Consider the following 25,985-nt stretch of genomic DNA (forward strand, 5'->3'; position numbering starts at 1 on the left):
TTAAAATGATCTTCGTGAAGGGCGTAGGGGTGGTTCACACAATCGGCTCCCAATTAGGGGCTTGTAGTCAATTACCCATCACTTGTGTTAGTCGATTGCTTCAACCCCACATCCCTTAGGAATAAAATAAGGGAAGGTGAAGATTAAAAAAATGTTTACATTTACTTACAAGTAAAAGTTGAGTTAGAATTTAAACAAAACCAAACTAGCGTTTTAAAGCTTCTTGTCTGAGTATACAATTAAACTTACTATATCTTATATTCTATTATTAGAATTAAAAAGGCTATTTATTATTTAAAATAAAGCTCGGAATTTTAACGAATATAATTTATTTAACAGCTAAATATAAATAGTTCTGTATTTGTGTATGGAATGTAATTGAAGATATTATTTTGTGTAGGTAAATAAATTCCCGAAAATGTTTCATAATTTAATGTAAATCACGTAATAATTGATGAAACCTTAAAAATGTATTAATAAAAAAAAAACACTAGTGTGGTTATATTTAAATCTGATTTGCAAGTTGACGAAATAGCCCAGTTTAAAAAAAAATCATTCAAAAAAGGAATACACAAAAAGAAAATTAGGTAAACGAATTCATTTATTATATAATTCTTATATAAAACCAGTTCGATATAATATTTGAACGTGACTAAAGTACTGTCAAATTTCACTGGGAATTAATTATCTACTTTTAATTATTTTAAGCCAAAATAATCGGCAACTATTCAAATCGATATTTACAAGTTACTATCTACACACACACAAAACACTGACCGTATTAATCATAAATTATACTATTCACACAACAATTAACTACTTCCGTATCAGTTATTTACATTAGCTCAGTCCTCAGAACAGAATGTATCCAAAACGGCACATGTATTTTGCAACCGATACCGGTGTTGCTAGACCTAAAACAAGTCAAATTTAATCTTGTAATTTTTTTAAACTTTGGGTGCGATGTGACTTAAGCTTCATATTGACGTTTCTGACACAAAAAGTTGCTCTTCTGTCGTGTTTATTTTGTATTATAATAAAAAGATTTAATCGAATAATATGAATGTAATCTTAACAAACAATTTAAACCAGGAAGATTTGGCCAGGCCATTTCATTTTTCTCTGTTCTGAGGGTCAGTTAGTGATTATTCAGTAGCTGTATATCGGAGTAACAGAAATTTTTGATAAAATAAATTAAATGTTTAACTTTGAAGCGCTATTGAAATTTTAGTTTATTTTTAATTACGAAATAAATTGTCATACGAGGCTGAAAAAAAGATTTCACTGAAATAATTTACAAAAAAAAAAAAACTTAAGTCAAATCCTCTGTGGTGCTTATCTATAACTGAATATTTACAGGACCCACCTCCACAATATCGCTAAGCGTTTGTCCAATGTTCGGTCATTTTCACTTAAATCACTGAATCACTTTTTCAACACAATGTCCAATTTTGGTAGCTCTGCCCACCGCTTTACCACTGACAATGTTCCTTTTAAAGACATCTCTAAATAATACTACTAATTAAACAAATGACAAACACTACTTTAATTCATCAAATCAACTATGAGTCGTCAAATGCAACTATGTTAATAGAAACCTTTAAATATAGCAACGCATTAATGTCAATCTGTCAAGACTAAACAATAACGACAAATCATTTAATCAAAGTACATCTCCTCTTTGAACATTGTCTCGTGGTAAAGCTGTGGGAACTTCTACCAGGCCCGGCCCTGTAGCGGGAGGTACCCTGAGCATTGCTGCTGGTAGGCGGTGGGCTGGCGGTAGGAGGACACCAGGGGGTTGCTGCAAGCCGCCTGCGAGGGTTGCGGGGCTGAGTACCCGGAGGTGGGCGTTGCGCAGTGGCTATGCGCTGGTGATGAGGACTCCCCAGAGCCGCAAGGCTTGCCGTCCTTTACCAGCACCGGTACCGCCACCCGGCGTGGTGATGATGCAGACTGATGAACAAATACATGATTAAGTCCTGGTTTGATCTACAATTAGGTTTTACTTTTTATTCCTGTTTAAAGTTTAAAAAAAAAACTAAGCACGACAAGCAAGTTCAGTTAATTCCCATCTCAACTAAACATACAAAAAGTATAATTGCTTATAAAATCCCAATTGATAATATTTTTTTACAATATTACTATTATTTGAAATCAACATAATATAGTCGTTATAGAACAGATAATAATTAATCATATCAACATTATAACAACAAACAAATCTCTTTAGTCAGCCAATCATGAGGAGAGATTACCCAGGAATTCGAATACTTCACCGAACATTGCAGAACAAGCCCCGGCGAGCAACTTATATGTGTTCAATTTGTTTTTATTATAATTGATCACTTTAAGGCAACATCGTGAGAAAAACATTGCAATTCTGGCAAATGTGTACATCCACTTATATCCGTGTTGGGGCAGTGTGGTGAAATAAGGTCCAAACTTTCTCCTTGGATAGGCCCATAGATAGCAGTGGGTCATTTACAGACCAGAACCTTACTACGGCTTTATAATTACCATAAAATTTACAAAACATTCTATAATCGTCCATATTATACTTATTCCCTGTAAATTACATTGATATAATTTATTTAATTTGTACATAATTAAATTAAAGCCAAAATCAAATCAAATGTCCCTCATTAAAACATCGCAAAACATGACGACACCGTCGAGCACCAACGCTAACAATCAAAGTACACGGTCGCACAAATTGAGGCAATCGTCGGAGCATGGCAACCCCGCGCGTGACTCTGCCTCGGTTCGTGTTAGGGGTTACACTTCATTTCATTATATTTAATAACTTGTATTGCGGCTATTTAAATTAAGAGTTTGTTATTGTTTGCAGATAATTATAATTCAAATATAACTAATATAAAGCTTAATAAGAAATAGGTTTTATTGAATCGATGAAATCTGATATTTTGCAAATAATGTTGCAAGTGTCTGAATGTAAAAACTAAAGATTATTACAATAAAGCTGTTTAAAAAACGTAGATAATTTGCCTTTGATTGATTTTAAAAATAATTTAATATAAAAAAAATCTTCGGTCTATTAATTATTTTAAAAAAAGGTAAGAAGATTAACATGTATTGATACCGTGTGCTTGTCGCTCCGTCAGGCGTAAATGAAAACTAACATATTTGAGAAAAAATAAAATTTCATCGCAGATTTTTTTGTATTAATATGCTTTTCATTTCTTCTTTAAAAAAGAGATTTTAGTACATAATGCTAAAAATTAAGTTTGTAAAGTTGCTCTTTAAAATTAACAAGTTGTCAAAAAATTAAGTCTTTATGTACATACATATATACCTATTTTAGGTGAAAATTTGTTTCGACATTCAAGCAGTAAAAATTAAACAAACTTAATAAAACAAAGAATTATTTAATTATCCATAATTCAAAACATCGTACGGAGAAAAACCAAATGTAAGTATAGGTTACTTGTATGACATTACTGCGAAATGTTTTAACGTTCGAGTTGCCAATTAACCTCAATTTTTCAATTAAATTAAAACTCCTTTAAATTGACCTCAACAAAATTCAATCGGGGTTGCTAGATTCGCGACTACCGGCGATGCGGGTCCCGTACACCAGCGGGAGATTGCCATCAAGTGGGCGAAGTCTCGCCTCAACAGGGGCTCCGGTGCTCCGTCAACGATTTTAATCTCTCACGTTTTTAAATATTCATAATTGAATACCTGATTTCGAGATAGTCATCATAAAGGGTCTTTGTGTAGGATTTATCATTGACGCAAAATGTCAATGTTGTATGATGAATATACTACGTATTTAATAAAAAAACAATTATGAGGTCATAACTTTTTTAGCCACCAATGAAATGACCTAAAACTTATATTCCTAATGAATTTTCTTACACAATAAAAAGTTAAAAATATAAATTCATTCTGAATATGTATATAAGGTACTAGCAGAACCTGCGGCTTTACCCACAAGCATATAAAACTTTACGTATAGGTCACAAACAGTTACTCAATTAAAAAAAAGTAGTCTTTGGCCTTCCCCGAGATTCAACCATCTGCATAACAAATATCTATAAATATGTGTGCGCATGAAGAGGTTAACAGACAGAGTTAGTTCCGCATAGATTTATTTAAGCAAAGGTTGCTTAAATAATTATACATCGCCAACTTGAACTTTAGGAGGCAATCTTTGCCGGATATCGTAGAGACGCCCAGAAAAAAAAACCAAAATGTTCACTCTATTTACACTGTATATTTACAGTAGTAAAAACCGAATACATTTTAGTTTTTGCCTTGCAAAGCGAGCGATTGATAGTTAGCAGCTATATAGTAACAGCTATACTGAAATAATTATTTATCTGTGCTTTATTTGCAAAACTGTTTAGTTAATTTAAATGATAACTCTACAAAACAAAATCTTACCTGATTGTGTTGGTTTTGTTCTGCCATCGCCTTCTCCTTGGCTTGTCGCTTGCACTTGTAACGATGATTTTGAAACCATATTTTGACCTGCAACAAACAAAAACTTAAATCTTGTTTCGTACAAAGAGAGTTAAGTGGCCGAATAACAGATAAGTATATCAAGTACAAGTTACTGAATATGTGCCGACCTTCAGTTTCCCTAAATTTTAAAAATTGTAATTGTAAATATGTCATTCAACAATTTAATTGAAATTCAAGTCTCGTGAACAAAACATTTGTAGATAATGTCGAAATATCGAGGTCCACTAAATAAAAATAAAAAACATGGTAAATATTCCGTTAATTGCAATTGTACAAAAAATGATTATATATTACGTAGGTAATGTACATTAAATGGTAAATAGTAAAAATCGGAAAGATGCTTGGGAAACTTCTTTTTACAGGATATCAGAAAACCGCTACACACATTTTTTTATGTTCATGGTTCTTAACGGAGACACAGTAACAGTTAATTAAGAGAGGTTGATATACTTTTCCGAAGAGCTCCTCTGTGAGGGTATAGTCCCACATCTAGGATGAGTATCAATATTAAATATAATCTAGATTATCCTAACACTATTGTAAGATTAATTTGTATTACGAGAGATAAAATGGTAATCTTGGGTCATAACCTAATTTGATAATTTATACAGCATATCAAAATAATAAGAATAACAATAACCTTCATTACATTACTCATAATGTAGACTTTTTTTAATAAATATATATTCTAATAAGTACATGTTATATATAGGTATAGATTAATAAAATTGAATGGATTTTACTTAGATATAGTTATAGTGAATAAAATATATAGCATGTCCTTCATTGGAGTAAAATTAATGACGACACATATATACAAACATAAATAAAGGTCAAGTAAACTAATGAAAAAAAAACTGAAGTAAAATTGAACGCTCTTAAGCCGTACAGTGTACCAACACTCGAGCTAAAGAAGATGGCGCTGGATGACGCGTCGCAAACACATTACAAAATGAATGGAATGGAGTGTCCGACGTGCCACGCGTCGTAGGTTCTGATACACGCTAAGTACATACCTACAAATACATACATACATACATCTACTGTAAAAAATACGATTTTATGCATTTTTATTCATATTGTTGACGTTTAGAAACAACCAATTTGCAGTTTTTTTTTTTTTATTGTAATATAATCTGTGATTCTATTTTAATCGTTTTTCAAATTAATATTTCTAGGAGAGTTTAGATTAAACTTTATAATTCATACATTGCACGAAGGTAAAATGTAAGGCTAGAGTCACAATTGATACTCGTGATAAGTATAAGCCGTATGAGACGCGGTAACCCCATCTCCATTTCGCGAATGTCAACACCACCCGCCTTTGGCCGTGCCTGACCTCCCTGAAATTAGCGCTAGGGCACGCTACGGCACAGTCAACACTCTACCTTAATGACGAAAGAATAAACACAGCTCATACGATGTTTGCCCCACGGAGCGGGCGGCCTTTGTCTACGCACGCTCGGAACGCAGCAAAATATACACTTTATTTATTATTTATACATCGAGAGAGTTTCCTCCATGTTTATTCTTTGAAATGGATGTGAGCCCCACCCCGTGCAGACTCGCGTCGCGGCCGTTCCGTTATGATCACGCTCGCTCGTGCATAAATACCCGCCATTTTGTTAGGCTCTCGATACATAGTTACGAAATCCGTTATAATAACAAAGCGGAGATACATGGCTACTACGAAACGCGTCGTGTCCACTCGGCTCGAGAGCCTATCGGTCTTATTTGTTATTTTTTAATGTTTACTCTGGAGGTGCGGACTCGTCGGCTGTGGGAACTCGTAGCAGCGACGCGCTCTTTGTACGTCACTCGTCGACGTCGTACGGAACGTCGCTAGTTATTTATGGGCTATATGGCAAGAGTTAATGAACGGGCCCCGTCGGCGGGCGTCGCTTATTGCACTCCGCCGAGGCTTGGACGCTCTCGTGTCGAGTACTTTCTTTTCAATCTCCTTGTGCATAATGCTCCGTGTTTCCTTGCACGCACTCTTCATCCGAGAGCACCATTCAATTATTTGTTTTACTTCTAAACGACTTGTTTCTCCGTGGCAACGAGACTTTTCGGGTACGCCTAAGGGTATTTAGTATGCGTTCAAGAACGTAACACGTACTTGTCTGCGAAGCATTTTGTTTTACCAAACAAGCTTAAATTCCCCTTGGCTACTGAAGTACTTCTATCGTTTTTTTATTTATAATTTAACATAACTTCAAAGCATCGAACAATACACAATATATAAATTGTTTCCTTTACGATCGAACCGTTAATTAAATCAAAATGGCCACCCAAACGGCTGTCATCTTGACAATACGAGTCAATTTTGGCGCCAAACAAAAAAGTGGTGTAAATCAAATATCGAATGAGTTAACTAGATGCGTATATGCAGCGCATAAGAGTGATATTCCCATCAGAGATGCAATTCAAGTGCGTGATGTTTTAAAAACGAGTCCTCGCGTAGGTGTTCCGTTCCTGCGAACGATGACTCGCATAATCGAGACTACAATTATATATAAAGCTCTCGTGTTTGTTTAAATCTTCATTTGGTGCAATGTTTTTTTTAAACAGTGAAATTCTTTACTCTATTAAAGTATCTTGTTCTATTTTCGTTTAGTTGGTAAACATGGACGATCATATGGTATATTATTAGTATTTTATAAATAAATGCATGACATAACGATAGTAATTAAGAAGATATTCATTTTTAACAATGTAAGGTATGTATGTCACAATTCTAGGAAATAGTGGATATAAGTGAATCGACACAGAACGAGCCAGATTAGTAGATAAGATTCTTAAATAAAATCAATACATACCTATAAAAACTTTTATTAAAAAAAAAAGAAACAATTTTAAATTTAGAATTAGTTTCTTCGCTTATTCGCCAACAATGCTTACCGTACATGATAGAAATTCAGTATCGGACGCTGAGTAAACACGCGCACGACGCGTGACAGCCGATCAATGCACGTCATTTATTTAGTAACTTATAAAAATATCCAAAGCAAAAAACAACCATGTACTTTAACATTTATAAATCTAAAATTCATCCAAATATGAACTTTATTTACATCACATTACAAGTCAGATGGAAATTTTTAATTGTGAAAGTTAAATGGTTATTATAATAAGACGTGAGTTAATGCGGTGACAAATAGACCTGGATTTTGGAATCTGGCGATTTCTATGCGTGTTGTTACAGGTGGGCAAGAATTAATACAATGCAATACTACTAGAATACACTTGGGTGAAATTAATTTCGTTTATATATTTCTTAAGGGGTCCATTTCTAAAGACCTTTTTGGTATAGTGTTCACACATACATAATTTGACCAAAATTATATTGCAAAGTTCTAGAAAAACATATATATGTATAAATTTCCAAGCTCCAATATTTTTTTTGGCCAAAACTAACTAATTTTAATAGCCACTAATTTATAGCAAATCGGCTGACAGACAGAAGAAAAGTCGTATCTAGTACATTATTTTGTCTTGGCCTATTTAATACTTTGGTAGACGTTTTGTTTAAGTGAAAATAAGATGCAGAAATACTTCTTGGGCGCATGAAATATAAAACTTCATGGTCTAAACTGAACGCAACTTTCCTATATCTTTCTGAAAAAGTAAAGATACAAAACTATATATATATATCTATTCTGTAACTCGAAACTCACCAGAGGATATGACAACATGTCAAGGATATGCGACAGTTTTTATAATATAACATTTAAAGAATACGTGCATTGAAATAGGGTATCAATGTAAGTCACTTTCAACATTTCAGGTGAGATAAATCTCTTACAGCACGGCAACACGCGCTACTTATGAGTAATTGTTGTTAATTTCAAAATGAAGTTAACTGTGAAAGTTATTTTTTTTTTAAAATAGTCAACAAAATGGATATAAAATTAATTAAGTGTTTTTTGTTTACAAATACACAAAAATCGCAATATAGCAATCAAAATAATTATTTCTTACTAAAAACTAAATTTTATAACAAATTTCATTAAAGTAACTTCAAAATAAAATCATTATAAAATTCCATAATAAAACCGAGTCGCGCTTAATTACAATATAACATTTCAATTTGATATTAAGTATATAGAATTAGTTATGTAACAAATTCTATGTAAGACATAGTGCTGTTAATACCGCACACGCAACTCCACCATCCCTCCCCTGCCCGTCGACCGTGAACTACAAAGCTACCAATCAAATATTTACCCAGCAATTCACAAAATTAATATTTATTTAATAAACGATGATTAAACGAGTTTAACATCGCTTATGAACGAGCCAACTTTTTTTAGTTACTCAAACATTTGTTAATTATTATTTATACAAGACTTGCTTCTGTTTGTTTAAAAACACTTTCGATAACTAATTTATTTATTTTTAAATCAGATGACTGTGTTGTACCGAAGCCATTCGCTTCAATATTATACATAGATTGACGTACGGATTTAATATTTTGGAAATATATAGTACCTACTTTTATTATAATATTATTCGGAAGAGGACAGGAGAAGGCCCTTGGTCTGTAGTACGATACTGTCAATTTTGTCCAGTAGTTAATTGCATCAAGGTTTTTAGTTTATTAACGTTCAATATCAATCAATGGCGCTTTAATCATATCAGATAATTAACAGAAATTTTCGAAAAGTTTAAAGAGGTATTGAACGCTGAATATGAGCTAATCAGAACCACAAAGATAAACGTCATCCACAATTTCCATACTGTGGTTGATCAGAGCTTTTAATTTTTTTAAGCCATAATCTCGTATTGCCTTAGGCCATAAAATAAGCTGAACGGCTTGTATATAGCTAATAAATTAATTTGCTACAACAAACAAACCAGCAAGATCAGCGTGGCTGAATAAGCTAAACCTTTATAACAGGAAATGACATTTCCCAGCAGCAAGACATTAAGGGATAATCCCTTTATATTTGTATGTATGTTTTACTATATACTAGTTTTTTTTTATTAAATCACTTTCCCTAAACTCAGAAATATTCAATCAAAACTGTTGAGATTTTTCTATTTTAAATTTCTTTAAATTCGTACGAATTTATTTGCAAAAAACTAGTCCTACGCAAACATCGCAACGGGGTACTTATCAATACAGAAATTTTACGAATTCTAAATGCATAATGGCCTTTACCTGCTCCATAATAGCAGTCAGGTGCATTATCCGCTTAGATAACTAATCCCATCCAACAATGAAGTCGCAAAAACTCTTTTCATTCATCAAAATATAATCTCGAACGAATTGCTTACATTATCAAAGGCAGACCGCGAAATCAAGCGAATAGCCTGCAGTAACATCAATATTTTCGCGGTTATTACACAATTACGCGGGAATAAAAAGAATAAATCGTAAAAGATTTCAGCGTCCATTTGCAAATTTGTTTTGACATGTTGGCTGCAATGAATGGCCGCGATCATTGCTATGCCATCTATGATACCATAAACATTTATTATTTTTTTCAAAAGGATGGAATCTGTTTTATTGCGGCCAGCCTTTGACGGGAAGTGTATTGAAATCTCACGAAGATTAGGGATTAGGGTAGAGTGAAGTGGAATTATTTTTTAATTATACCTACTCCGTTATTGTAAGCGTTGCAAATTGGAGAAGATCATAATTTTTAAACGATTTTTTTTATTTACGGTTTCATTTATAAATAAAAAAGACAAAAATATCTGTCTTTTAAAAAACCAAAATTGGAATAAGAAAATTTCATGAAAGGAAGAAAATACTTAGTAAGCGCGTTACCCTTGAATTTGCTTTAATATTGGCCATTTCCAGGTCTTTGTCCAGCTATGGAACAGCAGAAATCAGAATTCCGTATAAATCACAATACATAGTAAAAAAGTCCATTATATATAACAAAAACCAGCTCACGTTTTCTAAATAAACACTCTATTAACGGCATGTCATTTTGACAGTTGGTAATGAGCGCGTAACGAGGCTAATCCACGCTCGTCTGCACTTTTAAAATTGACAGCCTTAAATACCATTTTATGAAAATGCGTTACATTTAAAGCAGACGTTTAAGCCTTTACGCAAGTCCATGTTAACATGCAATCATTTTTATGTTTAAATTCAACAAAGTAAGAAATAAACCCGTAAACGTTTAATAGCTGGCCTTTTCTCCTCTTACACAAGCTTAAGCTCACCTCACTGTTAGTTATTGATAAAATAAATCATAAGTAAAATTTAAACACACGTAAAATGAATAATAAATAAATATATTATCTAATAGTAATTAATGGACTGTAAAATATGGTTTTTGACATATATATTTTAAATAGATATTAATTATATTATTATAGTTATTTTCTCTAGTATACTGCTGTGTTTAGATCTCCTCCAAGGAGGGTTGGTATCAATCGAGCCAGTCACACGTGTGGCAGGAGATCATAAAACATTCAGATTTCCGTCGGATACACCGAGATAAATTATAAACATATATTAAGCACAAAATTCGAAGGCAGGTATGGGTTAAGATTCATTTGAATGTGTTGGTATGTGAAGGTGTTCTAAACACTGAACCAATATCGATTCTAATTATATAATTAATCCTTGTTAAAGACAGGTATGTTGTTACCCAAACAAGGTAGGTAGTCTATCTTAAAGAAGTGATTAGGTAATAAAAACATCCATCAGATACATGGAGACATTTAAATAACATATCAACGAAATTGTAAATGGCAGTGCGGGGAGCTACACTTACACACTCGATGTCCAGTGCCGCTGTACGAACAACGATTTGACAACCCGTCATTGTTTAAAATTAACCGCCATTATCTTATTGCCTCCATTACACCCGCATGCGCCGCATCCGGCAGACGACAGACTATATAAATTCGTGACCATAGACAAAGGAGCGATTGCTCGCAGTAGGTCTTTGTTTTTTTTTTCATTGATAACAAAGGATTAGTAGCATAGATGAAACTTTAAATCTATGGGAAAGTAAAGCTATTTTCATTGTTAAACTTGTCTTTAGTTATGAATTTATTATCGTTTATTATGTCTTCGACGTTTTTTTATTCAATTATTTTTTTAAATATAGTAGTTATATATTTAGTTATTAAAACTTATTTGTTGCTTTTGAATTCCATTTTTAAATAAGTATATCTATGTAAAATAGCAGTAGACAGTTAACGAAAAAATCAATAAGTTTCTCTAAAATAACTTGTCACGTTTGAAAAGCTTCCAATGTTGCCTACATTATACAGTACAGCATACGGTATTGTTGTGAAGGACATGTTTGAAGTAAGTAAGTAGTACGATTATGAATTTCGTCTCTTTAAAATTAAAACTATAATACCAAAAATTAAGTAATGAACTAGATTTACATTACGAATAATATTAAAGCATATTATTCGTTCGAAGCAAAGGCTTTAATAATAATAATTTGAATGGTCGCAATAGTAGTTATATAATACATAAGAAACCTATAGTTCTAAAAGTATTGAACGAGCAGATATTATAAATTCGATAGTATCAAAACAGAAATTAAAATGTCGTAGTTACTAAGTTGAACTTACTACAAAGACTTGCCTACCTTGACATAATCATTCATCACGTTACCAATCGGGTAAATTGACCGAATAACTGTTCACTTCTAATTATATACCATTTTAATGGACTATTAACAAACTATTATTGACACCGTAGAAATTAACCACCAATCACATTATATACAATTTCTTCATTTTCAGTAAAACAATAAACTACTCCGAAAATAGTACTAGCAGGAATGTCACCATCAACCGTTCAAATGTCAGGATATCGATCCGTATTTACGTTAAAAAGATCCGAGCCAGGTCATCTGCCGGCAATTAGCTGAAATAAAAGCTAAAAAAATTCACTGCCTCGGTCCCAGGAGCCAGTATCAACAGTGGCGTTGAACATCGAAATTTACTTAAGTTTAATAACGAAACGCGAGCCCCGTGTTTGCTCGGAACGTCAAATACTGCGGGATATTATGCCTTGTAACGTTGGCAGAAAAATATTTATTCCCTTTAAAATTGTTGAATGTTGTGTATACTAATACTAAAAATGAAAACAATATATATAACAAGAGGTATTTTATATGGCTTTGTTAATTATTATATTAATTTGTAGTTATTTAATTTAGTATGTTTCAGTTTCGTTTGTTTTTTCTGACGGTACCGAGTTCGCTTTATTGCGGCCTCTATTTAAACTCGGTTCGCTTTGAATATGCACGAGCGTCGAGAAATGCGTTTAACTTGAAGCGCTTTGGTTCCTGAACTTGGTGATTGCGATAGATTTGCGAAATACCATATAATGAATAAGTATGTTTGCATAATATAAGTTGGAAACGGATTTTCATCGAGATATTTTGAGAATTAAGATAATATGAAATCGACGAAGGATACGTTAATTTTGGTTGTAATTTTGAATTTCGAATTCGTGATATCTTTAGCTTTAATTGGGTGTTTTAATTATTCCTTTTTCTTATAAGTAATTAAAAAGTAACTATTTAATGCACTGGATTAGATACTCTCTCTATGCTTCCATTATCAATAATATATGTACACCGATGTATTATATTATATTTTTATGTTAATATAAAAACAGTGGTATTTATATTTATTTACTTTTAAAAGGATGACAAGATAATAATATTATCCTTTTCGTTTTATTTAGCTACCTACTTTCCACTAGTCATTCTGTGTCAAAATGACTATTCCTATACCTTTGAGATTACGTTTACAATATACATATGTATTTAATAGTTTCAAATTAGAATGTTGATGAAACTCCTTTTATTAAAAATATTGCGTATGAAAATAAAAAACCTTAAAAAAGTCTTTAGTCTTTGACTTTGGTGTATATTTTCTATTCTAATATGATTGACATTTTTTCTATTATTATGATTGACTTTACTGTGGATGTGTCTGTATGTTTTTATCACCTGGCAACATAAAATGTCATAATTGACTGAATTAAAAAAAATGCTTCGCCTAAAACCATTGCAGTCTAAAACCTAACAATCAACGCATAGATAATCCTCGAATACGCGCCGAGTCTGACAATGACAGCATCGAAACGTGACCGACACTCGGCAGTCGGTAGCATATTGTGTCCATTAATCTGATTTTTTATTCCGAGTAAAATTTCCAAGGGTTGTTTAAAAAAAGCCAGATTTCATTAATTCATTCAATGTTTATTTTAATATTATACGTTTCTTTAGGCATTTATGACTTTCATAGCGTATCTTTCATTACACGTTAAAAACAAAATACCTATAATATAGCACTGATGTAGAGCAGTGTAAGTATGATATACTTATATAGTATAATTATCATAGAAGAGGGACAACAGGTTAATCGAGTAATCGATGGGACCAATCAACCTGCACTGAACAAACAATGACCAATGCAGATCGTGCGAACCAATTAATATAACGACAATGCACCACATTATAATCGGCGTATTAGCGCGCCCTCACGCCTCCGCCATTGTCTCCGCCAAGTCAAACGTCACTCTGACGTTTGTTTTCGCGGGAATTCAAACGCGTCGCCGTAAATGGTGTTGACACCCTCAAAATGGAGATTATTCATGGATGTTTGCGGGCTTTGTTGGGGTTACGACGAGTTTATGAAATTTATATTGACACGGCCGAGATTATTGAGTCTTTGTTATGAAGGATTTGAATTTCGCCCGCGCTATGTGGGAAAATGGGTCGCGTGTCGGTGACAGATATTAATAATGGGACTTTCGAACTTGTGCCGTATATTTGCACAAATATTTAAACTATTCAATATGATTTCACAAATTGTTTGATATATTTTAAAAATCAACTTATAAAATTATAACGGTTTCTTCAATAAATATCAAAGGCATCTCTCGTGTAGGTTCAAAGAGCAATGTTCACTAATTTGAAGACGGCACTCGAAAATTCAGACAAGGGAAATATTCTTCAATATCAAAGCGACCCTCGAACCGGTGCCGCCGTCAGAGCGGAAAACAAGATGCCAAGTCTAACGAGCTAACCTGAACGCATCTTACGTGTTGCCAGCGGTAAAAATAACAGGATGTTGTAGGACATGTAGCCTCAGGCGTTTCGCTCCCCGAGTATTTTATAGGGATATATTGTATTTTATCGTGGGCGGTTTGTGTTCAGTAATTGGATCGGGGTGATGTCATAGCTGGAGGCGTTGTGGTAGCTATTGTAATGTGATTTATGTTGTCTGTCGGTTGCACTCACCCCGATTTAGAAACGCCCCATTGTGTTTAATAGTTGTACGACATTGTGGCAATCAAAAACAAAGTGGCTTAAATAATTTTTAAACGCATAAACAGTGGGAACAATCTAGTAATTCGGTTGTTAGTGATCTTTAATATGATCTGACGGAAAAGTATTTTTCTGTGATACAATTAATATTAAGTCCAAAAGTCTGAATTCGGGGAAAAACTTTAAGCATTTTCCTCAGCGGTTATTGCATTTGCAAACTTTTGAATTGATTTGTACATAATTAACATCTCAATGGTAATAATGCCTTAAATAATAAAAATGTTTTAATTATTTTGTTTCAAAATAAATTATTTTTACAACACGGTGATAATCTAGCTAATCATATTATAATAATTCAGTGTATATTAGGATATTTCAGATTGAGGTTTTTTTTGTGCTGACATCATATATCACACGATAAGGTTACCACAAGTTTTATCGGTAGGTATAAAGTTCCTGGTTCAAATAATATGCTATTATAAATTTAGATTTATTTTCAAAATTAAACAACTATATCACACTTACCTTAAATATCCTAACTTATCTAAAATGTTACCATTTAAATATATATTTGATGTTGATTAAATAATAAATATAATTAAAAGTTAAATGAATTTATTTCGCCATTATCATCTCCTTATACTTAGTCTAATTATTGTAACTTTTAATGGCAGTTCAATAATAGCTATATAAAAAAAGTTACTGCGAATGAAGTAGGTATTCATGAAACATATACATGCTATACATATACACATACTTGAACCATAATATTGCACGTAATTACGTTATATATGATTATATTTTAGGATAATAATTAAATTACTGACTCACCTGTGTTGGGGTTAAGTGAATGAGTGAAGCGAGATGCTCCCTCTCGGGCGCAGACAGATATTTCTGCTGCTTGAACCGTCGCTCCAACTCGTAAACCTGCATCGATAAATACTGATATAGATAATAAATTCATGAATTATAATAATGGCCCCGTCTCACGTCAAGGAAACAGTGTTAAGAGCCGGAGCCGCCGCGGAAAAAGCTGTTAATATTTTTATCTCATTCCAAATTATGTCTTGTTTCCAGTTGCAGTTAAAACACTTAGACTTTGGAGAAATTGTGGAGAAACCTTTATAAAAGTATAACACCTCGCATTATTGTCTCCACTGGTGATTGGGTTGGTTCAATTTTTGCCCAGAGGATCGGAATTGCAATTCAACGTGGAAATGCTGCTAGCATTATTAGCACCATTCCACGCGATCATGATTTGTACAGTAACAATTTTAATTATTTTTTTTGTACATTAAGGCCTTAATGGAAACAATTCTTATGTCAAATAATACGTATATAACGCGTTTGCCGATAGTAATTAATAAGCATGTCAGTTTTAGTTAAACGGAAAAAATAACTAGTCTCGTCACAACGTCGGAATTTTTTGATAATTTTTTGCGATACTCAGCTATCCGCCATGATACCAAAATTACATTAATCCGTTATATTAAATTCTATGTAAACGTTATATTAATATATATTTAATATACAACAGCACAAGCTACAAAATTCAAACTTAATTTCGAATAAAAAAATATCATTTTTGATTAAATCTTTCATTCTACTTCCATTTAGGTATTTTTACAATAAGCTATTTAAAGTGCTTCAAGCACTTCTTAGATTACTACCAATAACTAAAATAGTAGGTATAATAACGCGTTAAAAAGTACTGGAGTTTTATTTGTAGTCATCTACTATGATATTTATTTAAATATATATATGTTTTTTAAATATAAAACGTGTAACTACTGAATTTCTTTGCGGTTCTATTCGATAGAATCAACAACCTAGATTGATATTAAAATTAAATTAATCAAACCTCGTGAAATGACGATTCAAAAGTGCTCATATGCAACCTACTTGAATAAAGTATTTTTCGATTTTGATTTGTAATTTTAATATTTTTACCTTTGTAAGTTCGGTCTTTAACATAAACATTTTATTAAAAAACTTATTATAGTCGTGCGAAGGCTAGTAGCCATATAATAATGTATCAATACAGACAATTTGTAACCTTAATTACAAATATTAGTTTTCTACTCGACAACCATAAGTCATTTTGCATTCCAAGTCGGTTGATAGTGGTACATCACGGGTTCAATGAATTCGGGCTGTTAATAAAAGAAGGGCAGTCTGTTGTGAAATCGTGATGATTAGGGACGGTATTTATGATGTTATGATTCTGGAATGAATATTTTTTTTTTCATTGTGTTAAAATAACTGCCAAAGTACGTTTGTGTGGTAAAGATGAACAAAATAATGACTTTAAAATATAATAATTAAAGATATAGTGATTGTAAACATTATATTTTTACCTAATAATAGAATCAGGTTTGTATTCCTTTTCGAAAAGGTGGTAGATTTTTGAAAATCAATAATCAATTGATATAGAATAATGCGACTAAATTGAATATTATTTTGTTATGTAAAACGTCAAGCACGTAATATTCCATAGATTTTGGTTTGCTTCTTACATTATGCAGCGTCAAGATTATCGATGCCTCAATATTTTTTTCAATGTGTATACTTATTAAAAAAGAAAATGTTTTATCTTTCGGCTTAATATTTATTGCGCAATAAATGTATTCAGTAATTATATTTAAATACAAATATAATATTTAGATTTTTCTTCAACGAATACATTTTTATGTTGTTTTAGTCTGTGGTTTAACTATACGACGTTCAGAGATTTCTTAAAAAAATTAAACAAATCAATTCTCAGGTAACGTTAACTATCAGGAAATCTATCGCCTTATTGTTTATTTAGATTACCTAACCTCATTTATTAATCAACGTTGAACCATCTGTCAACGATGAAATAATTTAATTCCCTTAAACAGCAAGAATCTTCAAATATTAACCATTATGAATATATTACACAAATTATACAATATGCAAGTAATTAAACATTCCACGTTACCTGACGTCAGATTACGTTAACACAGCTATTTAATTTCGAAGGGTCCTCCCCCAGCCCCTCCCACTTCCGGTGGAGGCTCCGCCCTCGGGGTGAAAGATATGCCACGTTCGCTCCATGTAATTAATTCTATTCCCTGAATCTCCCCTTTACGACACGTACATGGCAACACCTGTTTTATTGTTTCGAATTGTATTGTTCTAAAAAAAGAGTTGCAAGAAGAATAGTGGTTTTGTTCTAAATGTTGCCATTTAAACCGACTGCAACGATGTTAAGGAGAGTATTGTTATTCTTGTAGGTAAGGAAGTAAGTTTTAAGTATACCCCAGTTATACAGTCAACCTAGTTGTTTTGTTAAATATTTTTTCACATTAATACGCACGAGATAGGCTCTTTACCTTATCCTATAGAGAAGAGGCCTTTACCAAGCAGATGTACATTTAGAAGCTGTTACTGGAATAAATAATACGTGTACATAAGTCCTTACTGATTTTAGCGATCAAACACAGTAAAAATTAAATCAAATCAATTTGATTTAACACAGAAGCATTACATTTACTTATTGATCGTCGAATTAAACACTAATTTCGGCTCGGAATAGAAAGTACCGCGACCTGAGAGGAACCGGCGAAAGAAACTCAGCAGTTTTTTTTAATATTTAATAAAATAAACCTAATCGACTATTGAATTGTAATCGCTCAATACTCGCCTGTCTAGTCTCAGTTACTGCCAGCAAACGACGTTTTATCCCTAAAAACTATATCTGCGCTGACACTCGCGAATAATTTCGCGACAATAGATCCAATAATTTTTTGTGACATATTTTAAGTACAAAAAAGTATTACTTAGATAAGATGTACTGACGCATGTGAACATATTTTTTTTGGCATTTGTCCGTCGTCAAAGGTTACCTAATACATTTTAAATTAGTGTATAACCTGTAGGTATTTAGGCGAAGGTCTTAAGTAGGAATAAATTAAAAATAAAATTATACCAACGTTTTTATAAAACAAATTGTTTTTTTTTATTGATACACATTCCCCCGAAAAATTAAATAATAAATTATTCCCAGCAGTACTAATTATTATTAATAAATTAAATAAGCGTTGAATATCATTTATCCGGAAACGAAGTTCGTAATAAAAACGTGCAATGGACGTTATATAAATATAATTTTAAAAATATTCTGAAAACTTTCTCAATAACTAATCCTATATTCTTGTAATATTATACCTATTCGTTAAAAATTACTTTATTCAAGTAGACTCTTACAAGCAGTCTTGATGATGATTTATCTTCTCATCTTATTTAAAGGCACATGTTGAAACCTATCAACCGTTTGGAATGTAGATACCGATAAGAAGAGAAAAGAAAATCAGTAAATGCTTTTTTTAAGAATGCAATTACTTGTATCAACCGTTTACTAATATTCAAAATTATTTGTAGATATTATATTTAAAAGGAAAATTAACGTATTTTTATCGTTCAAGCAGACATTTGAAACTCAATATTATATAATGATTTTATGGCCGTTATCACTTTTAAAACTGGAAACAAAGCACTGGAATCGTAGTAGTTATGTCAATATTAAGTAGGTATATTTAATATGTATACTGACAACACTAAATAATTTACTTATAATACTTTTTCTTTTAACTCTTTAAAGTTTGGAAAAGGCAAAGGTACTACCAGCATAAATCTTATAGATAGTTCCTAACGTAAAGCTCTAAGTACATAATTGTAAACAATTACATTATGTATTTTTTCTATTTGACACCATAAATGTATCAAAACTAACACCCATACAAACTTAATAACCTATCCGAGGTTTTGGTGCCCTCGGCAATAAAAATCGCGTTAGTTGCGATCAAAACCACCCCTCGCGAACAATAAAGCTCGCCATAAACCGCACGATCATCATACAAAAATTAAAATATAGATCTTTATATAACTAAGTATATTTAATCTTGTCAATGATGTTATACTTAACGGTTGGACTGATTTCGATGATTTTTTTTTCTACGTATTTGAGTTGGTTGGTTAGACGGTTGGTTGGATTAGATCGGGCTAGGTAAGTCTTCTTAGATATGCAGGTTCTTTTAGCTGGGCGAAGTAAAGACGGGCGTATAGTATAGTATATAATATTAAAGAATACATGCATACATGTTTCTAGAATATTCATTAAAATTTTGGATTTAAAATTGCACTTAAAATACCAAAAAAATTTGATGATACATTTTTCCAAATAAAGTTAATTACTTTTTCTCTAGATTCGTCAAATAGTAGCACAGATAAATAATTATACATAACGTATCTTGAGTGGGATGCATTGAACCAGGTAAGGTCCCCCTATAAAATTTATTTGTAAAATGATCGTCAAACACCGCTCCCCCGTCTGAAGGGTTCGTAAATAAACCCAGGGTCCGTGTGCGAAATGAACAAAAGTTCTACCGAATGCGAAAACGTGATGAGAATATATTAATAAAAAATTTGATTTACGTACTGCCTACAATAATACGTACTACCTACTTTTAGACAGCTAAAATTTTCATTGATAAATGAAGGTAAGATGGCGGCTTCCGTGATTTTTGACGTTATAATACATTAATCCTTCGTTGTATCGAATTAAAATATGTGGTTTGTATTTTCAAGGCTTTTATATAGACTCATATACGTCTAAATGTTTGTAGATCAAATTATACGGAATGTTAAGCTCGTTACGGATTCCTCACAAACCGTGATAGAGAGTTGGAGATGCTTCCAGGTTTGTATAAAACACGTGTAAGAGATATTTGCTTGCACTTATTCTGATGAATTCATTGCATTCATGCGAATACCATGTTTGACATAAACAGTTCCAAGAGCGTGTTGCATACGCTCTTGTTTTATCAAGCATTACAATCTTAGTTTTCTTCAATCTTCTAATTGGTATTCAACACAACATAAGTACCATTTAAACATACTTAATTTTAATTATTCCGTAACCATTTCCGGTAGTAGTCTATCTCTAAGCCTACGCTGGGCTCTGTGACAGGCCTGTATTTTTACAGAACATGCTATGTAACATTTGGTGTTATCGTGGCAAATAATATTAACTATTCCATATTATTTCGTTGTCCCATTTGCAGTTGAAACATTGGAACTTGGAGTAGTAGAAAAAAACCTTAATTTAAAGTAATACATCCCGCCTCATTGCCTCCACTGATGACAAAAAGGCTGATTAATTTATTGCCAAGAGGATCGGTATTGCGATTCAACAGGGAAATGCTGCTAGCATTCTTGCCACCATTCCACGAAGTCCTGTCTTGTACATTAACTATTTTTATTTGTATATAATTTTATTAAGGCCTTAATGTAAATAATTCTTATGTAAATAGATTTATATATATAGTTTCTATAGCCAAGCTGAAAATTATCTAATCCACTTCACATTTGCCGATTTTTTGTATAATTTTTATTTAACAGCTAGCAGATGCCACTTTTAATTTCAAATCTTAATAATTTCACCATTAAATACGCGATTTGTAAAGGTTTCTCAATATCCAAAAAATTGTAATTCTAGAAGATTTTCAAACGAATTAAAAGATAACCTTTATCAAAAAATCAGGATTCAGATAAAAAACAAAAAAAACAAAACAGAAGAAATAGAAAATACTAAAATAAAAATAGTAAACGCCTTTAACAAATTAACAATCTTTAAAAAAAAAAACAAATGTAAATGGATATGGTAAAGAGCTACTTAAAATTGGGCCGAAGGTTGATCTGAGGCGTACGTCGTGAAATAATAATAAATAATTAATATAAGAAGTATCTTACCTGTGCTTGCGTGAACAACACTCGTCGCTTACGTCTCTGTGCCAGGGGAAATTGCATGGGCTTGGCATCTGGTCCAGCGCAGGCCGCCAGGCCGCCCATGTTATTGACGTGGCCCATACCGCCCGACGTCGAGGTCATCAGCCTGGAAACTAAAGCAACCGCTCAAATATGTTGTATTAACTATTAAAACCCTAACTATTAAATGGATTTAACACTATCAGTTAAGTTACTACAGTTTCAAGTTATATTTAGCCACAGATATGAATAACTAAAAATTTACATGTGGTAGGTAGTGCATTGCTAATGAAAGGTTTGAATATCTTATTTTACTACTCTAAGCAGCACTGACCACTTACCATTACAGTGGTCAATGTGCTCATTTGGCTTCTTGTTACAGTTAAGTTAAATGACTTGCACACATTTCTGCCTTCCCTTACCTATTCATGTCATCTAGGTCAGTTCTCTAATCTGTGTTCATTGCTTGTAAAGTCAATTTACCTACAAAATACATATTTTTCTTTCATGCTTTATAAAAATATGAATAATCTTGAAAAAAAAATCGTTGCTTTGTCGTTAAAAATACTTGAGATTAATCGAAGATCATTATTGTGAAGATAAAAATTATAATTGTAATTTAAATTATATACAACATACATGTCTGCATTTAATATTCTTTGTAAAAAGACAATGCACTGTAATTGTTTAACTCTACGTATAAAAAACTACCGCATCGCTTAATGTTTTAATTACATTGTCACAAACCTACCTTCCTATTATCAATGGTAGAAAAAAAAATTAATAACGACGGTGGAAATTAAACTTCTCGCGCTGGCAACATTAAGTGCACCGCCATGCCGCCATGCCGCCATTCTCGCTAATGACACTAGACGTTTCCCGCGCAGTGGCTTCGCGGTTTTATTTTAGTTACTTTTACAGATAAAAAATTGAGGTTTGTTTATTCTGTGCGTATAGTGACTGTAGTATGTACATGTCTACTCATCTATGATTGTAAGAGGGTTCAAAAATGCTATTCATTTTATAATAGCAGCTTCAGTTAAATGTTTGAGCTGTTTTCACTTTTATTAGTACGCAATATAACGAGGATAATTTAATTATTTTATAAATACATGTGTTTTTGTATGAACGATAGTGTAGTTAAAACGAATTTTTATAAAAGCCGCTAAATGAAAAATTGGTATTACTTTTTATATTACCAAAATAACGTTAACTTACAAGATCTTTTTACTTTACTAGAGGTTTGCAAGTAAGTTTAAGATTACAAGATTATATTGTATGTATAGCTACTACTATTTCGGAATATGGTTTCTCTGAGAAGAACCGGCAAGAATCTCAGTCGCCAATTAAATTACACAAGTAATATGTATTTATGTTGATTAAATAGTAAAATATTATGTTCAGTCTAAGTGATGAAAGTTTTTTTTTAATATAAAATTACAATTTGTTGGTTATCAAAGTTAATATTTGTGGAATTTTGTAATTGTAGCAAATAACTTGTTCCAGATCCAGAATCCTTCATGGATTGACTTTGGAGAGTTACAGGCTTCAAGATATCCTGGACAGTTATCTTTTGTAGATCGAAAACAGTATCAATACTTGTATCGTTTCGCCCATTGTAACGCCAAATATGCACGGCGAGAACTGCAAGAAAAATGCTGAGCAACTTTGAATTATATTTCTGACAAACATCAAAATACAGATATCAAAATATACTAAGCAAAATTTAATTATCATTGCGGATACTAGTTTATTTACGTCATCTAACAAATATATTTAATTCTGTGATTCACGCTTAAAAAAAAAAGATAAATATTATTCGTGCCTAGATTTTTTTTAATCGGTTGTAACGTGTTTAAATGAAGTATTTAAATAGTCTACTATTCTATCGAACGGCAACTAATGACGATATAAATAGCTTTTGTAAATCGATAACGCAAAGATTTAATTTTGAACCAAAATTTTGCAAGTCGCAAACTCATTTCATTTATAAAAAATCTTTTTCACGATCTGCGTTCAAATATCATCATTTCGAGATCTTGCATTATTTTATTGTAACGTCGGCAGTTGCGAGAAACCCGCACAGCAATATTCCACACATTATGCTCCATCGAATTCACCGCTCATTCTATTTACACAACACTCCACCATCGAAAAGGGTCTTTCAATAAAATATAACTCCCCATTCTGTCTTACTTACGTTGCCATTGTCCGACCTCCGTGTGTTTTGGCTGCATTATACGATATCGTTGCTTTGCATCGTAAAAAAAATTAAGCTAGTCTATGCTCGTTCAAAACTCCTTTGTGGAAATGTCAATGCGCCACCGGACATTTTGTTATCGAGCCAGAATCTTTTTGATGGAGTTTTAATTGAAATGTTGCGCCGCTTAGGTTTATTTTAAACGACTTATTTCGAGGGCGTTTAATTTTAAACGACACAATTATAATAACATTTATTTAAATTTAATAATAACGATAAAGTTATACTATAAACACATATAATAAAATGGTAAAATAACAATTACTATCATGTAACTAGATTACCAAATAATATAAGATCTATTGTGGGTCACGTTTATCAAGAACAGAATAAAGCTTTATAAATGCGTAGGTAGGTTGTGATATGTTTAAAATTAAGGTAGGTTTCGCAGTACACCACAAATACAAAATGCTCAGTGAATAGAATGAATTGATTTTCAGAACAAGCGCCAATGATTTTATAGGGCTTAGTTTTTAATTTACCTCTTTGGTCAGCTCTGAGACGTTCTGTTACATTTTTAGGCATGTTGATTAAGCTTTCACCAATACTTTCTTTCAGACGTATTTTTGAATAATTACAATCTTCATTATCATAAATAAATATTCAATTTACATGTAATATAACCAAAAAGATTGAGATTTTTTAAAATTTGAACCCAATCATGGCATTCTGATCATCGGACTCGTGTCTATGGCGTGGGGCTCGGCATATTCTAAGATTACTGTCCACGACCCTCCGAGTGCGTTTGATGACCGCTCAATTGGCGTGAAATTGGCCAAGGCGCGAGGGTCAGGCGTGCAGCTGACGGCTCTGGTAATAATTAGCGACTCCATAACTGTTGTGGAATTTTTAATGGGAACAATTGATAATATTTAAAAGCTTTATTTATTGATTTAATTAACGGTGCTTGTTTTTCCCGTATAAAACAATACAGGTATTTATAATTTTATTAAATTTTATAAAAATCTTTTTTTATGGATATTCAAGTCTCAAATATGGCATACGTGTTCATTTAAAATTTTATGTAATCACATGTAATGATTATGTATTAGGATATTATAAAGTAATGTTACATATTTAAATGTTATTAAAAATCCATAAGCGTTTAAGGTTTACCTTAGTGTTCCGTCAGCTGTTATAATAGATAAAATTGAGGAAAACATTTAAACTGACAAAGATGCCGAACTGCATTTGTTTTTGTCTATGAACGTGTAGGTACAAGACAATTTTAATACGACGGTCAAACTTAGTATTCGCAAAAGTAAACAGAGTGCTCTTAAAATGAAATATGTTTATCTTCATTTGCAACTAACTGTACCCTGCCCTGTGGTACCACACGGTACATGATCACCGCGATCGCCTGAACCAATATTGACATTCATCTAATGGATTCGCGACAAGACCCTTCCCTGCCTTACATGAGCTAAACGGGAACTCGGTTTCATAACGGCATCATTTATTTATAAACTATATTTTCGCAAAACTATCTAGTGAATAACATTTGTAAAAAGTAATCACTAAAAATATATTACATTTTTTCATAAGATAGATAAGACCGCTCGTAATTTGAGCGTGTCAAATTAGGCACAACGCGGAGCGGAGCGGAGATGGCATTAGAACTGCTGAATCTTAATTAACATACGTAGCTGTACAATTTATATAAATATATCTGTTCTTATATATGTGACAGATGATGAAGATATCAAGAAATATTAAGAAGAAACTTTTATGTTAGGTACAAATAAAAGGTATGAAATAATTGCATACAATTCATAGAGACAAAGTAAATTAAATAAATAGTTTCTTGTTACTTTAATAGATGGATTTAATATGCAATAACATAATTGTTTATTTTAAAACAGCAATAGCGTTAAAAAAGTTTTAATCGTATTAAAATCTATCAACAGGCGTATCTAACGCGACCGATCTCCCCAGCGTGAATGTTGCCAGCACTAAATAAACGCGCCTGGCAAATTGTGCGTGAATAAACATTGAGAATAATAGCAGTATTGTGTTACGATCACTCCCCTTGCCGGGGAAGTACACTGGGATGATATCTCGCTTGATCGGGAAACGATGCGCAGCGTTCGCTATCTAAATATTATCTAGTGACATGATTTTTTTTTTATTGGGTGACATTCAACCGAATGATTTCCATAAAAAAAACCTTATAA

The 25,985-nt window shown here is 32.4% G+C and overlaps 1 protein-coding gene across 2 annotated transcripts in view; it reads right to left on the reverse strand.

Moving 5' to 3' along the window:
- Positions 1–634: 634 nt before the first annotated feature.
- The window catches only part of LOC125070874 (homeobox protein Nkx-2.4-like), a 40,970-nt gene continuing 15,619 nt past the window's right edge, over positions 635–25,985 (reverse strand). The window contains exons 3-7 of one of the 2 annotated variants that reach the window (XR_007119896.1): positions 21,537–21,685; positions 15,594–15,689; positions 4,411–4,497; positions 1,367–1,956; positions 635–914 (exon numbers count right to left, since the gene is read on the reverse strand). Coding sequence is in view for 1 of the 2 variants with exons in the window: in XM_047680873.1 (XP_047536829.1) it covers positions 1,717–1,956; positions 4,411–4,497; positions 15,594–15,689; positions 21,537–21,685 (572 nt within the window). In the remaining variant the exon portion in view is untranslated. Of the gene's footprint in view, positions 915–1,290; positions 1,957–4,410; positions 4,498–15,593; positions 15,690–21,536; positions 21,686–25,985 lie in introns of those variants that run through there. The other variant, XM_047680873.1, reaches the window with a different exon arrangement.

Source organism: Vanessa atalanta, chromosome 18 (genome assembly GCF_905147765.1).
Source record: "Vanessa atalanta chromosome 18, ilVanAtal1.2, whole genome shotgun sequence".
In the NCBI taxonomy this organism is placed as follows: domain Eukaryota; kingdom Metazoa; phylum Arthropoda; class Insecta; order Lepidoptera; family Nymphalidae; genus Vanessa; species Vanessa atalanta.